Genomic DNA, 16,500 nt, shown 5'->3' on the forward strand with positions numbered 1-16,500 from the left:
ACTCCTAAGTCAGGAATGAGTATTTAGTCTTGATCGGAGGAGGAGGGAGAGTGCTACCAGCACTGCCTTTGCAAGCTTCCTGCTGCAAGATTAATGGGGTTTGATATTATTATGGTTATTTGTCCAGAAGAAAACACCGCTTTGGTCATCAGCAGCCAGCTGACCGTAAGTTGGGGCAGCCCAGACTCCTGTCTGAGCCACTGTCCCTGTAAGTCACATTCCCCCTCCTTCTGGTTACCCTACCTGTTGGCTGTATTCATTGCTATCAGACCAGCCACAGTGGAAATTCAGCCATCAAATTACATACCTATAGGAGCGCAACATTAGACCGTTGATTCCTCTAGGAATGGGTCTGTCTTTTAAGGATTTTCTGAAACATTTGTGTATTTTGGCTCACCCAAGTGCTGTTTGTCTTGATGCGGATAGTGAGGAGAAAAATAAGGCAATGGTGCCAAATGAGAATGGAAAGTGAAATGTGGCTCACACTTGGAGATGTGGTAGGTTTTCATGGTGACAGAAGAAGACTACATTTAAAAGAAAAGACCAAAGCTCCAGATGATTTTTATGCTACCTTGGGTAAACAACACTACCAGCAAAGTGAACCTGTTTATGAAATCACCCATTTAAGAAACCCCAAAATAAATAAAAAAACAAACAAATGGACAAAAAAAAAAAGTAGTTCTTTCATGTAACATTTTGGAAGGCATATTTTTGATATTGCTCTGTTTGTAATCTGGTTACCAAAGTCAGCGATTATTACAGTGCTTCCCTAGTTTTTTCAGTAACACAACCTAGAACTCTTGCTATATGCAATAATATGAACCGTAAATGTGATTTATTTAATTTAAAGAATCAATATATAAGGCAGTTCCTTCCAACGATTGATCGTCTAATATGATTAAATGTAAAGCTTAACAAGGTACCACATTCCCATTATCCGTTTCACAAAGACAGATTTGGTTTAAAAATATGCCTGAAACATATTACAGATAATATCCCAGATGATTATTATGTAAACATTGTTATTACAATGAAATTAATTTGATATAAGCTTCATTTCACATTTTTAACGTCAACGCTGTAACACAGAGGCCTATTTAATCTGTCCAGTATTTGTGCAGGGTTTTAAATGAAGCATACAAAATCTACAATGTTCTACCTTCTTGTCATGAGGATCCATCTGTTTCCAATTATTGGCCTTTAACTGATGAAGTTCATCAAATTTCATACTAATATTTTCTATGGACAACTGCAGCATATCCCAAAACCCTGCTAAATCCTGGGAGGTCGGCCGTGGATGTGCATTAGGATTCTGTGCAACAGAAGAAAAAAACACGTTGGCTTTAGTACCTCTTAATGTAAAGCATTTGTACAAATGGTTACAAATCTTGCTAACAAAGCAGTTTCAGCAGACCCAAGCAATCAGTGAGGTGCAGAGAGAAGTGGAGCACTACTTGCTGGCGGGTTTTTTTCCGCTGAGTATGGCTTGGTGTTGAGCTGCTGTGCCCCTGCAAGTCCCCACACACGGAAGGCAGCAGCTGCCCCACCCCGGACCACAGGGCAAAGGCACATGGCAGATCCCCTGTGGCAGGATCTGCCTGGGAATGTTTCAGGGCACAACTGGTGATATCCTAACTGCGCTGAAATTAATCACCAGCCTCCTCTTCACTTCCATGAGGAAGGATTCCCTGCCATGTTCACACTTGTAAAAGACTGATACATGTGCAAACGTACATTTGCTGCCTGTGCAAACAGTGATATGACAATGCGTGAATGCTTTTTCCATATTGTGAGAACCTAATGTGAGAAGGTCTACAAAAATACACCATTTCAAGTAAAATTGCCTGTTACACACCTCAGGCCAATTTTTTCATATTTTTTTGACAAGAATAACCTCTGCAGGGTGAAAAGCTCAGAAGAGAACATGCAGAAACAAGCAGTCCCATTTTTACAGATGGATTTTTGGGAAGAGTGAGACTGGGACCCAGGTGGGGAGCATTGCTTTGTGTGTGAAAACTCAGTCCAGTTCATTAGCTTGAGAGTATTTCTCAGAAGAGCACACCTGGACCATTAGCATCTCCAGTGCAGCATGAGCCAGACGCTGAGAGGTCCTGTGCTGTCTTCTGTCCCTTTAGTGCAAGCCAGCTCTGAACATTTTCTGCATGCAGTGGACATACATGAAATGGTCCCTGCTCTGCTGGCAAAGTTTGCATGAGGGAAAGCTTTCTGTACGGTGTGTCTCTATAAGTTGGTTTCCAACTGAAACTCTTCAAATAAAATGAGATGTTGCATACACTCACTTCAAGTATGTTTTTCCATAAATGCTGAGGAGTACCTACACCAATCTGAGTCAGCAAGGTTTCATGGGTGCTGTGGCCTCATGAGATTACATTGATATATTGTTAATAATTCATAGATAAAAAATTATTAAAACCTTGCGTGTTGTTTCACATGGCTCAAGTTTTAAGTTTTCTCCCTCACCAGAAGCAATAAACCCAGGAGACAGTTGCTTGCCTTACAAAATTTCTAAGTATTTGTTGTTTTCACAGCATCACTTGACAGATCATTTTGATAGGATGGTTATACCACCAAAGGAGCAGTTACTGAAAACAATATAGCATATATTTTTAGATTCCTAAGGAGACCAGAGATTACACTTGAATTCCTGTTTTTTCAGTGCTTGACACTAGCAGGTTGCCCAGTTGCAGGCCTTTATTTACAAAGACGTGCAACAAGAATGCTGTTTCAATTTTTATGTTAAGAGTAGGAAGGCTTATTCAGGCAGAGCCAATTTCTGTTGCATTTGTCCACTGAGGCAGATTCTGGTTTGGGGCTTGATTTCCAGAGGTGCATTAACTGGAGTGGAAACTGATCACCCCGCTCTGGTGAGTATCACAGGGTTTGATTTCCTTTCCCTGTTCTGTGTTGACAGAGCATAATGCTTTGTGCTTTTGGGACTTCTAGGAATTTATGCCAACATTGGCAATTAAATGTATTGTATCTACTCTGCAAAGATGAATTGTTAATTAAAAACTCTGAACTTTTTTTAAGTTAAGTGCTGGCATTTTTGAGAATACTGCTTTAGATACGTGATGTGAAATGTATTTTCATTTATTAACTGAAATCTTGTTCTGATTCTACTACTACTAACAGCATAAAAATAGCAAATAATAATACTAATTGTGGTAGCATAGACCAATTACATACAGTAATAATAATGATAACGTATTGGCTCTTTTCCTCTTTGCCCTTTTAGCACTTGAAAATTATTTTTCTGTCTTTCACTATTGAGGTTGTGTAACACGAAGCACAGACTTTAAGTGTCTTGATTGCCTGGTATTTCTGTCTTGTTTAATACAGGCAGCATTGGGATTACATGGGAAAGCCCCACTAATGAGACTTCTGGTCCACCCTGAAAGACCTTAAGGTCTTTTACCCAAACATCCCTGTGCCTGTGCAAACTGAACTCAGAGGTCAAGGGACAGATCCTTACTCCTCTGAAGTCAGTAGCAAAGCCTCAGCGGTATTTCACTCAAAGCGTTTTGCCTGTGGTTATTTTCAGGCTCTCAAGCTGTTGTGAAACTCATGCTGACTCTGCCAAGTTTCACAGAGTTGCTCCTAAATTCATATCAAGGCCTCTACTGGAAAAACTACCATGTTAGTCAAAAAAGCCATCTAGTTTAGGTGTAATTATTCACAGGCTTAGTAGAAGGCACACCACAGTGTCTAGCAGAAAAGTTACATACCAGGTTTTCCTCGCAAAGTTCTCTGAACTGGTAAAATTTCTGGGCCATGAGAAGCTGGGCACTGCCCACTGCAGTTCGAATTTTTCCTAGAACTGAGAGAAAAAGAAACATAAGACACGATACTTTGTTGCGGGCAACCAAAAGCCTATAAAAGAGGGGAGAAAGGTGCACAGCAGTCAGCTCTGGCTTTCATAAAGCATGCTATCTTTCAGTCATGGATTAGAAAGAGGCTGATAAATCTAAGACCAGATCTACACTATGCAAAAATACTAATCTGTTGCTTCATCTTACCCTCATCCCCCAGTGAGACCAGTTGTAATGAGCAAAAAGCACTTCCATGGCAATATAAACATGGCTAATCAAAAGCCTTTACAACCTGTACAGAAAGCATACCAGAGGTGACACCTCTCATCATCACTGTGACCCAGGCTTAGGCTTTGAATACAAACCCAGCTCCGTGCACAAGGACATGCAGCTTTCAAACCCTGAGATGCCTTCTACACTGTTTGGAAAACACTCTACCTACCAGCATTTCTGCCACCTCGCTTAGCAACTCAGCACCTTATTTTCAGGTTTAGCTGAGTGTTGCTTAAACAGAGCCTGGGAAAGGGAATGGTGATTTTAATGCACGCCAATGAATCTCATTTGGACCCCCTGGGTATTTTCCGTGAGCACAATCTGAGATAGCTTCTGCCTTTGAATCCAGATACACAGGCATACTTCAGGGAGCAATCACACCCTGGCCTTTCCTCCTTGCTGGTGACCTGGAGGGAGGTGTCAGTCCTAGCCCAGCTCCTGCGCTGTCTGGGGACTCCTTTGTACAGACAGCTGGGTGCTTATGGTCTTTTTGGACTGAGTGCTGTGAAGGACTGCAGTGAACCAGAAGACAGCCCGTAGTAAATGCCTCTGAACAAAACAGGCACTCGTACTGTTTTGGTTGCATTCAACCTCACTGAAACAGTGGGGTTTTACTGCTGCAAGGGGTAGTCGGGGATACACCACCCAAGACACAGGCTGGTGTATTCGGAGACCTGCATTTCCCTTGGGCTTTGCCGAATTCTGGTCCAGTGGGAGCATGTGCGTGCACATGTGTGTATATGAAAAAAGAAGCAAGCATGCAGAAACAGAGCAGAAAGACAGACATGGCCTCAACTGGCAGTGGGACAGTCAATCCAGGAAAACGAGTGTGATTTTGGGGCCTGCTTATTGAAAAAAAATCGATGCTGTGAGCAAGAAAGTGGCTACCGGGTTGTTTCAATACTCAGGAGACTTTCAATACTCAGGAAAAACAACAACAACAACAATGCTATATGCACTGTCTTTAAATAAATGGGTTGGCTTCACAGATGTATCTGGCTCCATCATTAATTTTTCCTCTCCACTGAAGCAACTTATTATCCCCCAATTCTCTGGTTAAATATTGATTTAAAAACTAATCTAAATTAATTAAAAAATTACCACTTCATTAATGAAAAACATTAATATCAGCCACTGTGTCACAATTTTTGCTGCTATTTCTACTTATAGATATTTGCATTGTCCTAGCCATCAAATAAAGTGACTCTTCCATGACAAATTTACAGTCTGGATACATGAGGCAGGTGAGGGAGGAACATGAAAAACAGAGACAGGAAGTGGCCTCCTCAAGATGAGTGAGTTGTTGGCAGAACCTAGAGGAGATACTAGCTGCCATCCTCTGTACCATCCCTGGGGCATGGTCACTTTTTGTATAAAACCTAACACAAAGTTAGCAGAGCTGCACTGGGAAAATACTGGTAAGTAAGAAAAACCAGATAAATACATAAATAAATAAATGCAACTTTGCTATAACCCCTTCTGACAACATTTTTAAGGTCTCACAGTCCCGTGACTGGCTGCAGTGCATGTCAGCAGCTTGCGACCAGAATGCCATCATGCGGTGCTTGGTAAGAGAAAGGCCTCTCTAAGGGATTTACTTCTGTAGCCACCGCTAAGCTGACTGGCACAAACACTCATGATGAACTGAAACCAGACGCACAGTAGTATGAAATCTGTGCTCTGCTCCTTCAAGGCAAGTGGCTTTTCCTTCAGCAGCCTTAAAGCTCACTCCTTAAGGCTGCAGAAGAAAAAGTGGGATGTGGAGTTAATTTATACTTCAGATGTACAAAGGGGGGGAGGGGGGGGAAGAAGAGGGAAGAGAGGGTCTTTTCACATTTTTTTTCAGAAACTATAGGAGAGAGCTCTGTGAACACACACAGAGCCCAGACTTTCATTTTGTTCCCAGAACTCAGCTCAGGACTGCCAGGAAATAGCCGTGAGCTGGAAGATTCACTAAGCAGAATATTTTCAACATATTGCGCAGGGAGTTTTGCACACAACTCTCATTATTGTTAGCAAGGCTTGCGTGTCTAATTCTATGCGCACAGTGCTGAAAATGGACCCCTTGGTGTGTCTAGTCATTTATGCAACCCAATATGCAAACCACTCAACTGAAAGGACTTTTCAATAGTAGGAGGAGCTACTCCGGGAGCTTTCATGTGGTTCCCATTGTTATGAAAACTCTTCCCACTGAGTATATTTGGGAACAGCTGCCTCATCTGGAGCTTGGCTACTCTGATGCTTCCGAAGACTTGAGAAGGGGAGGAAAAACAGTTTCTCGACTTCTCGGGACAAAAAAAAAAAAAAAAAAAAAAAAAAAAAGAAGGAGGGCTCTTTGTGGAAACCTGCACCATCTGAGTTGGAAATCACATCCCAAGTACGAAGAAATGTAAAAACACCTTGTTGGTGATGGATGGAAATGTGCCCCTTTCTTTGAGGGAAGAAGAGCTTAATATTCAGAGACCTCAGCAGAGGGAAAAGGAAGTCCTTGTCCTTGGCTGCCTAGCGACTGGCTATTTGCCTAAAAACCATCATCCCAGCTGACGGTGGGATGCATGCTGATGCTGTTCTCTATTGTTGCCACTTCTGCTGTAGCTGCGGCTGTATCTAGTCAAGTGTCACTGATTCCTCGCCCCTCAAAAGCAAGCGGTCTGTTAATGTGCAATCCGTCAACAACCAACTCTGTCACGGAAGTTAGCGAGGAAAAAAAAAAGAAAAAAGACAAAGCATGCAAAGGACTGAAAGGAATCTCTCCAGAAGGCACAAAGCCTTATCAATAGCCTGAGTTTTGTTTCCAAACACACGTTGCTTTTAGTGTTTCAAGTGCTCATTTCGCTTACTCAGTCAAAACTTCCAGTGCCAAAGAGAAAGGCCAAGGTGTAGTAAAAAACCCAAAATGTAAAAATAGATCAGTACTTTCTTAGGAGGAAATCCTGTGAGGTTTGAAGCCAGATACCAAGAAAATAAATTGAATTGCAAAGATAATACTCAAAACACATCAGAAAAGAAGCAGAGCAATCTTTAAGAGCAAGGGAGATGTGGTACAGGAGAAAAACATAAACATTCAAATTGATGTGTTCAGCTAGTAGGATAAAAAAAATATATATAAAACCAAGAAACCACAAAAAACCCAGCCCATCAAGATGCAATCATAATGGATTTAAGCACCTATATAATGTTATTCATGTCTGCTTACTATTCCATACAGGGTTATACAGCACACTTAGCACTGTCTGAATGCCTTCCAGTAATGCATTAAGCAACGTTATTAACATCCATCATATGCTTTGCTGTCACCGCTTCCCTAGGGAGAGAAGTGTGTGTACTGCAGTGTTTTGTTTTTTATAGTTTGAAATTTTCCTCCTTCCCCGCCCCCCCCCCCCCTTGCTTTGACCTCTCTTCCTTGTAAATCCAGTCGTCTCCTGTGACAACTTTTCAGAAATAGACAGTTATGTCTATTCTGGAAGAACTGTTTCAGTATAGGTATTTTGATAAAATCCAGCTATTGTGGGGTGCCTCATCACTATTATTGTTCTTGACTAGGGGTTGCAGAGTGTTGTTCGAGGATAGATGCATGCCAGTGAATTTCCTTGTGTCTCTAAACCCCCAACCTGTTCTCCTTTTAAAAAGTTCTTAAATATAGACTTAGACTACATGCTGTTCAAGCAGTAAGTTCTTGATTCTCTTGGCTCTCAGAACTGCATAGGACCTACTCTGGGATTGTAGAGCTCTGTGTATCTCCTCCCTCCAAGTCTTCATGGAAAAAGAAATGAAAGAACAAAAAAACTGCAAACACAAGCAAAAAGATGGTTATATTGTGATCTGCTCTACCTTGGAAGGAGACTGTGTGTGTAACAAGGATAACAAAATACAAGAAAATAAAAACAAAAAACACCTGAAGTGATGTGAAAAGTCACCACATAGAAGCTACTGGTGTTTTGAGGAGTGGCAGCATTATGTGGCCTTAAAACATCAGCTGATCTCTGCATTTCAACTCTGATAGCCCCCAAAATCTCACAAGTGACAAAGGAGGCACTTTAGGACTGTGACTATCAAATGCCCTTAGTGTGAAAACACCTGGTTGGTAGATGTAGACAGTGTGCAAGCTAGGGAACAGAAAACCAGGGACTTGCTCATTGCCCCAGGAGCAAGTGGCAGGAACAATAGCTGAAATTACAGGGACACAGCCTGACATTTGTGTTGCAGATGTTGGCTGGCACTATGCATATGAAGCAATCCGGCCATAGAGCCGTCACAATCCATTTCCAAGCCAGGATGGACCAGCATTTTAGCCTATTCATGTTGACAGACCTACATTTAAATAATGCCAAGCATGACAAAAGCCAGGAAATTCAGAGTTAAAGCTACTGCTCAGATTTTAAGCTCGGCTATTAAGGAGAAAACAGCCAAATGTGCAAACTATTGAAGGAGAAGTTCCTTGCTTTGAGTCATATGTACTTATAGGAGTGATCTCACTGAAATTAATAGGGCTGTCTGCATGAGTAAACGCTGTTCACTGGAAGTGAAGCAGTTTCCATGTGTTCTCTGACTTACTTGGCTTTTATTAGCACACTTCATGTTTTTTCCCTCACTAGATTGTTTCATTGCTTGTGGATTTTTCTTTTTAACTTGCTAGACTTTGGACATTGGCAGGGCTTCCAGCCAGGAGCTGGCTTTCCTTGGAGAAACCCATGTGTATGGAGGAGTCCCTTCTGGAGAGAAAGGAAAACCAGGACAAGAAAAGGCTACGTCGGGCATACAGCCAGAGGCATGTAGCCAGGGAGATTCCAGCAGGACTCGGCCACACGTCAGGCTGGTGACTGTCCCTCTGCAAGGCTGCATCAGCCTGCTGCAGGTTGAAGCCGCCTCGCTTCTCGGAGCAGCAGGGACCAGGACAGCTTGGGGGAGTCCTGCAGAGGTCTGGCAAATGGGTTTCCTTGCTCATGGCCAAGAGTGAACTCATGGGTCTCCTTCTGCCATGCACAACTATTACGAAAAATATATTTTTTCCTTAACTTTATTCTCTTGTGTCTAGCCTTCACTCTTAAGTTTTCCTTTTAAACAATCAAAACAAACCAAAACAGCAAAAAGTGTGCAAACATTACATAGTTTGCCAGAACTGGCTGAATTTGCAGAGGTTCTGGTCCTAAGCGGCGAGGTTACTGAAGATTTGAGGTCAGCCTTTGTTCGCAGACTAGCCCAGAGGAGTATAATATACACGCAAGACAGTTATAATGACATGTCTTGTCAGAACCTTGTTTTTCTGTTTTAGTTTTCACTTGATTGGCCTGACTTGTCTCACCACTAAATCCACATTACACCTGACTTGTGGTGAATCAGGCCCACTGTTTGCTTCTGATGGTTATCTTTGCATGGAAGCCACATTACAATGCCCTGTCAGAGAGACCCATTTCTGAAGGGGAGGGGCAAAATGAAGCCCTCTGGTTCTTCCAGAAAGGTTAATGCTCCCTGTGAAATAAAAGCAACAGCAAAAAATCCAGCAAAAGCCAGGCCAAGGCTGTAGGTGTATGTTCCCATGCTCATCGCTGCTGGGAAAAAAAGTGGGCAGAGGCTGCTCGCTAGCAGCCCTGCGTGGGGAGCCAGGCCTGCTAATCCTGTGTGTAAATGGTTGCTCCAGAGTCCTGAGCCAAAAGGCACCAGCGTCTGCGGTGAGGCTCTGGCTGTATGAAGTTTTGCAGGGGAGAGGCAGGAGGAGAGAGCAGAGGGTTGAGAGAAAACAAACAAAAAAAGGTAAACAATTGATTTCACCTGAGGCCTGCTCCAAAGTGTCAATCAATTCTCACAAGGTGTTTAGCCTCATATGTCTAACATCTATTTTTTTTATGAGCGCCCTGGAGTTTGTAGCCAATGTCTCTGTAACAGGAAACCATACCAGGTATCCCAGCTTAAGTGTGAGTGGTATTCATCTGCCTGTTATGCATGCCGCAGCTTTATCAGAAAATTATTTCAGATAAAACCAGAATATACTATAGAATAAATAATTCATGGCGGAAGGGGAGCCACATTTCTCTCTATATTGGCATTTCATCGTGCAGCCACTGAACCACAGCTTGTTTTTATACACAGCAGCAGACTCCATTTCCCAGCTAGAAACATTCAATCCCATCTGGTAGATTCATTCCCAGCTAGATAATACCCAACGTATCTATGTAACATACAAGCTACTGTCAAACAGCAGTGAGCCGTCTCCCCGAGACAGCTGTTTCGCACAAGGGCCGCATTGTCTGGAGGAAGCGTGGATCGTTTTACACGGAGCGCCGGGGGGACGAGCCCTGTGTCAGCTGCCATGGCATCGAGAAAACCTCGCTCATCACACGTTCTCGTTATTTTGTTATCTGGCCAAACACACGCTGGGGATGTCAGGTTGAAAACAAAGGATGCATTCCCTGCTCTGGTTATATTTCATTAGGAAAACCAAAGCAAACACACCTCTTCTGCTCCTTTCCTCCCTCCCCCCAAAGTTTATAGATGTATGAAAAAGACATATTTCGGGGCAGGGTTTGTAACAGCCACGCTTTTGTTTCTGGTGCTGCTGAGTGGGCAGACTGGCCCCGGCCATATGCTTTTCCTTGGCACCAGGTAGAGTGTGGCATGCTGAGCTGCAGCAGAAAGCTGTGTGCTGCCTCTGCGGGAGGCAGCCGCCACGTGCCAGAGTGGCTGATGGTGTCACACTGAAATCAGTACCTCACCAGTGACCACAAAACCCAGGTGACCCCTTTTCTCCTCCTGTTTCCAGCAATCATGAGAAGTGCTGGTCAGAAAGACGAAGAGGAGGGATTATCCACCAAACACATGCCATTTGCGCTGTAAGGAGGCACTGGGAACAGCCAGCCTAACCACTCCTTTATTTTCCCCACAACTGACTTCTCTCACTGATTGCTCAATGAAGAGCCCTTTAAAACTATCATATATCAAAGACATCAAGACACTGAGACAAAGTTCTGTACACGGATATGCATGTTCTGCATGCATCAGCCTTGTCAAATTTCACTTCATGTTCTTTTCCCAAGGCAAATACATACTTTGGTGCACAAATAAAATAGTTCTATGTTTTTCTATTATCAGTTCACAGAATCACAGAATCACAGAATGGCAGAAGGGACCTTTAAAGATCATCTGGTCCAACCCTCTTGCCATGGGCAGAGATATCTTTCACTAGACCATGTTGCTCAAAGCTCTGCCCATCCTGGCCTTTGCCACTTCCAGGAGTGGGCGCCCACAACTTCTCTGGGCAACCTGTTCCAGGACCTCACCACCTTCATCATAGAAAATGTCTTCCTTATGTACAATCTAAGCTGTTGCAACAAAAAGAAAGCAAGTGGGTTTTGTGGCTTGGACTTACAAAAAATGTTGCATATTTACTATTTGTTCTGTGTGCACACTTCTTTTTCAATCAAAATCTCTTAGTTTGTGGGGCTTATTTATTACATACTAACAACAGAAAACCTTGGTATTGTTCAAAGAGGTTTTTGAATGTATTGATGATGTAAATTAAAAATGCAGTTCAAATACTCTAAAACTTGGGGAACCTGAATTGGCTTTAAAGGCTAATCCTTCTCTATTTTTCCTTCAGAAAAAAATGTTAGCTTATTATATAAAATAAACTTTGTAGAAATAGAAAATCTTAACATACCTTAAGGTTATCTCATACTTTCCATTAGAAGTCACTTTGCAGTTGCTTACAATAGTGTCTAACTTTAACTATCTAGATCAAACTTCTCTATGGGTATTTCTCCCATTGGGTTGAATGGAAAGATACAGCAGAAACAGCTTATGCACTTCTAAGAATTATTTTTTTTTTTTTTGCCAGTGTTAAGTCCTTTCTTTCCATAAATCAAAATCTACACATCTCAAAGGAATTCTAGCACCTTCCTTCTTGAAAGGAAGGGTTAGAAATTTGAAAGAAGCAAACCTGGAGCTGAAGTAGTAGTCCTTGCTTTGTTAGGAGCTAATTTGGGGGTTGGAAAAGGGTTATTTGTACATCCAGGAAAATATACTTAGGTGTGCCTCAATGCTACAATGTTGAACTCCCTATATGCAGCTGCTCCTTAGCGTTTTCTAGAAACTCCCTGCTAGAATTTGAAAAAACTTAATTCACAAGGGGCGTGCTCTTAACTTTACAGGCTTACCTATGTCCAAAAGTTGACAGCTATCAATAGTACTGCTCCTTGTAATGGAAGTAAGTGGAAAAAACTTCCATTTTTACTAGTAGAAAAAATTCTTGACAGGGAGTCACATGCTCAGCAATTCTTTCCTAATTAGAGTGAATGAATGAGATGTGAGCTACCCAGCCCTTCTTACTAATGAAGGCTTACTAGACATTCCCCTTGCCTTACAGGTGGGGTAATACTTCTGGCAGCAGTGACAACTGATGTGTAGTTTGCATGTATGTGTTTTTTATCACAGAATATGGAAAACTTGTTTTACTGGGAAGATCAAAGAGGAATGAGAACTGCAAGGAAGATGAAGGGAGGCTGGAGAGGGGAAGAGAGGGAGAACAACTTGGAAACACAACTGAAGTCTCAGTTGGAAGAAGTGCCTGAATACTCTGATGCCAATCACCATCTAAAAGGGCAACTAAAATATGAATTTAATGAAAAGCAACTAGAATCTGTTTAATTATGTTCTAAGGTTATGAGAAGTGATTTCAAATGGAAGCATTAAGAAACATTAATACTACAAGATCCCTAACCACACTCTCCTAATTATCCATTGAACTATGCAATCCCAAAAGCTAATACCTCTGGAGTTTCAAAAGTGCTGAGCATTTGCATTCTCTGTCAACTTTAATAAGGATTATTATATACATACATACAGTCCTTTTGAGAATCACAACCATAGCTTCATTAGCTAAATAAGAAAGGTTATGATACAGAACTCACTGGAGTAAATTTGACCTATATTAAATACTTCTTTGTAGTTGCAATATTATTGTATGCAGTTACTTACTGTCCTCAGGTAAGTTGTTTTCCCGTTCTTCTCTCTCCATTTGTTGGCACCAGCCCTCCATACGATCCCTTTCTGCCTGAAGTAGCTTCAGAAACCAGTGGCCATCTCGTGGGCACACTGACCTTTGAACAGCTTCCAGAGGATCTTCAGTGATAGAGTCAATCCAGGGGTCAGGAGGAGGTAAAATTGATGGATCAAAATCAGTATCAAAGTCATCATCCACTGCACATGCGTGGTAATGGTTTCCTGACCCTTGTATGCTAACAGTAGAGGTGCTTGCATCTCGGGAAAATTGTCGTGATATTTGTCCAGAACACGTATTGTCCTCTTGAGGGTCGATTATTTCAAAATTCTCATGGAAATCCAGGTCTGCTTGCACGGCTGTTGTTACACTATTAGATCGTGTAAACCTGCGAAAGCTTTGGAGAACACAAACATAAAATGTTTAGAAAGCTTTTTCTAGGTAAGAAAGGACTTACTAAGATTCTGCCAGAAAGACTGGCAGTCATGGTTCTCAGTCTACACTCATGTGCTTTTTGCATGTGCTGAAATGATCATCATAAATTTGTTTTCTCATTGCAAGCTAACGAACAAAAATCTCTCTTTTTTCCATGCAAGCTTACTGTTTATTGAGGCAAGTACCTCTAACTGTTGTGTGGTTTAACAAAGCCAGAGGCTAGGCCAAGAGACAGCTAATAGTGTCAATAGCTCAGGATTTTAGGTTACCAATTAATGAAAAGTTAAAGGGGCTCAATTTTAAGTGGCTTATCTTTCAGTTTTTGAACCTCACCCCCCTGCAATTACACACCTAAACTCATCAGCCACATTTAAAAATCATACACATGAGATTAAGAAGATAGTAATATTAATGAGTCCACCATCTATGTAATGTTATACATTCCATTTATAAAGAAGGTAAGTATTTTCAACCCAGATAAGTATTTTGTATTGCTTCTTCATAATTACTCTTTATAATTATGTACCTGCTAATACCACTGCTCTCTCTCACAATTTTAGTGCTCATTCCCAGTGTTCAGACATTTTGTTTTTCACATTCAACCTTCAGTTTCAAAATGGTCTTCTCTTTTTCACCAAAGCTAGAACTCTCAGTTGTTGTCTATGTTACCCTCACCGTGATGGCTGCTACCCTGTAGGTAGCTTCCTCTTGCATTGCATAGTTTCCTTGTGTTGGAGCCTCTGAGGGCAGAGAGCAAACCCTGGGGGTAAAAGTGAAAACAGGGGAGAAAGGAAGTTTGGGGCTTTGGGTTTGAGTGGGTTTTCTTTAAATAAACAGCACTCCAAATTCTGCAGTCCAAGGCATCCGAGGTGAAAAGGCTGCTGTAGAAGGAGCAGAGGGAAGTATAAAGAGTAAGAGACACCTAATGCTGTTGCAGGGGGTGGTAGTGAGAGCAGATATGACAAGCAGTAAGTTGTGTAGGGAATGAGTGGAAAATCTGCAGGCAAATAGTTACAGAGTCAGGGTAACTCTAGAAACTGATGCACTGAGGAACACAGGAAAACAAGAAAAGCAAACACCTGTCTTGATCCATGATGATAAAGAAGGTAGAACCATAAAGTAATTAATGTAGACGTTACCTAAATTAGTAATATTTAGGCTTCGGAATTAACATAGTTTTAAACTGAATAGGCGCAGATTCTCATCTCTTCTTCTTACTAATCCAGGATGTCTGTGCACTCATGCAGCTGGTAGTTCACTGCTAATTTGTTCATAAACTCACTTTACACTTGAAACCATTGCTAGGACCCATTTCCCTGTGATATTTTGGCTGTTTTGCCCTTACTGGTTCTATCTTTAGTTTGAGCTCAAGCAGCGATGAAAATGCTGAGGAGATAGTGGATCTGGATTTTGGGCACTATTGCTCTCCCTTTCATTTATATTTGACCTTCCACTGAAGCAACAGCTGATTAGACAAGTGTAACTGACAGCAAAACTTTGTCAAGTGTATTTAGCCTGCAGTTGGGGAGGTAGCAAATGGAAGGATGCCGAGGGAGAATTTCATGTCCAATGTACCTGATGCATCTAGGTACCTCAGGAGGAGTGCAGCAGACTTTAAGGAGGGCTGCACCAGGTCCTGTTGATAGAGGAAATTAGTGGCTGTTGATCTGAGGCTTTGAGAGGAGCAGAGCAAAAGCAAAACAGGAGTTGAGAAGGGTTCTCCAATTGAAAAAAAAAAAAAAAAAAGCCATTTCCTCTGTAGAAGAAAGCTCAAATTAACTTCTCAGCCACACTAGTCTCTGGAAAACTTCAATAATATATTGTGTACATATTTTTTTATAATGGCTTAGGGTACAAATGTGTTAATGTAGTGTCAGCCACTTGCAGTTCTTTTGAAACAGGTGTTGTTAAATGATGCCGAAGTCACAGTTATGCCACTGTAGTTTTGCATGACACGCACCAACAAACTGAAAAATATGGAGAGAGCAGAACTCTTCAGCTCAGTAGTATTTATCCTTTGACAAGCAGAGCAAAGCATTTTGCTACAGTCTGATACATCAGAAAAAATTCAAAAGGGAGGACAAGGATCATTGATTTCCATAGGAGGAAAGACATTTCTTGGTTTAGAAAACAGATGGCTGAGGAGGGGTATAGGAGACCTGTGAAGTCCTCACTGGGTGATGTTTCACCATTTCTCAGAGTGCAAGAACTGTGGGGAGGAAGGCAGCCAGTTGCAAGGCTGAGAGGTCTAAAGATTTACATGTAGTGAAAGGAAGTATTTCTTCACACAATGTGTAATTAAATTGCCACAGGATCCTGGGAAAACCAAAGGTAAAAATAGGTTCAAAGAGAACCTGATCAAATTCACAGGAGATAGGTCCAGGAAGAGCTATTGCACAGATGTCATATCTGGCTTAGGAAGTCCCTGAACAACAGACTGCTAAACTGGGAATGTCTACTGGGAGAGGTAGTGCTTTATATACACCCTTTATACTTTTCCTTTACACACACTCCTTTATAATTTTCCTAAGTATCTGCTACTGGCCCTTGGCAGAGAAAAGCTGTTAGACTGCTATTAGTGGTTAGAAAGATTTTAGCTTTAGACTGACATTACAATGGAAATCTTTTGGTCCAATCTACCCTAGGTTTTTTTTGCTTTAAATTGGCCACCAACCTGATAAATCCCTTATCTGCGCTGAAGTGCGTGCATGCATATACACAAACACACAGACACAAAAACATGTGTGCCCACACAGACACATGCTCACACAGGATTTCTTTTGTCATTTAGTCAGGGTCCATTGAGAGCCAAGGCATTAGTATGCATTGTGCTCTTCCACACCTCCACCTGGAGAGAAAAGCAAATGCCTTAATCCAGGCTCGTTCTTCTCCATGCCCCTACCTCCATGTTACAGCTGCCTTCTGCTTTCCCCAGTGCCCTAGACTCTGATATCCTTCTGTTTCAGGTGA

General features: G+C 41.8%; 1 protein-coding gene across 7 annotated transcripts in view; it reads right to left on the minus strand.

Moving 5' to 3' along the window:
* DLGAP1 (DLG associated protein 1) overlaps window positions 1-16,500 on the minus strand; it is a 358,503-nt gene that overhangs the window by 22,536 nt on the left and 319,467 nt on the right. For all 7 annotated transcript variants that reach the window (XM_080381374.1, XM_080381373.1, XM_080381371.1 and 4 more), the window contains 3 exons: window positions 13,074-13,492; window positions 3,747-3,838; window positions 1,160-1,312 (listed from right to left, as the gene is read on the minus strand). In XM_080381374.1, the coding sequence (XP_080237500.1) occupies window positions 1,160-1,312; window positions 3,747-3,838; window positions 13,074-13,492 (664 nt within the window). The remainder of the gene's footprint in view (window positions 1-1,159; window positions 1,313-3,746; window positions 3,839-13,073; window positions 13,493-16,500) is intronic.

The sequence above is a fragment of the Falco punctatus genome (assembly GCF_963210335.1).
Source record: "Falco punctatus genome assembly, chromosome: 3".
NCBI lineage: Eukaryota > Metazoa > Chordata > Aves > Falconiformes > Falconidae > Falco > Falco punctatus.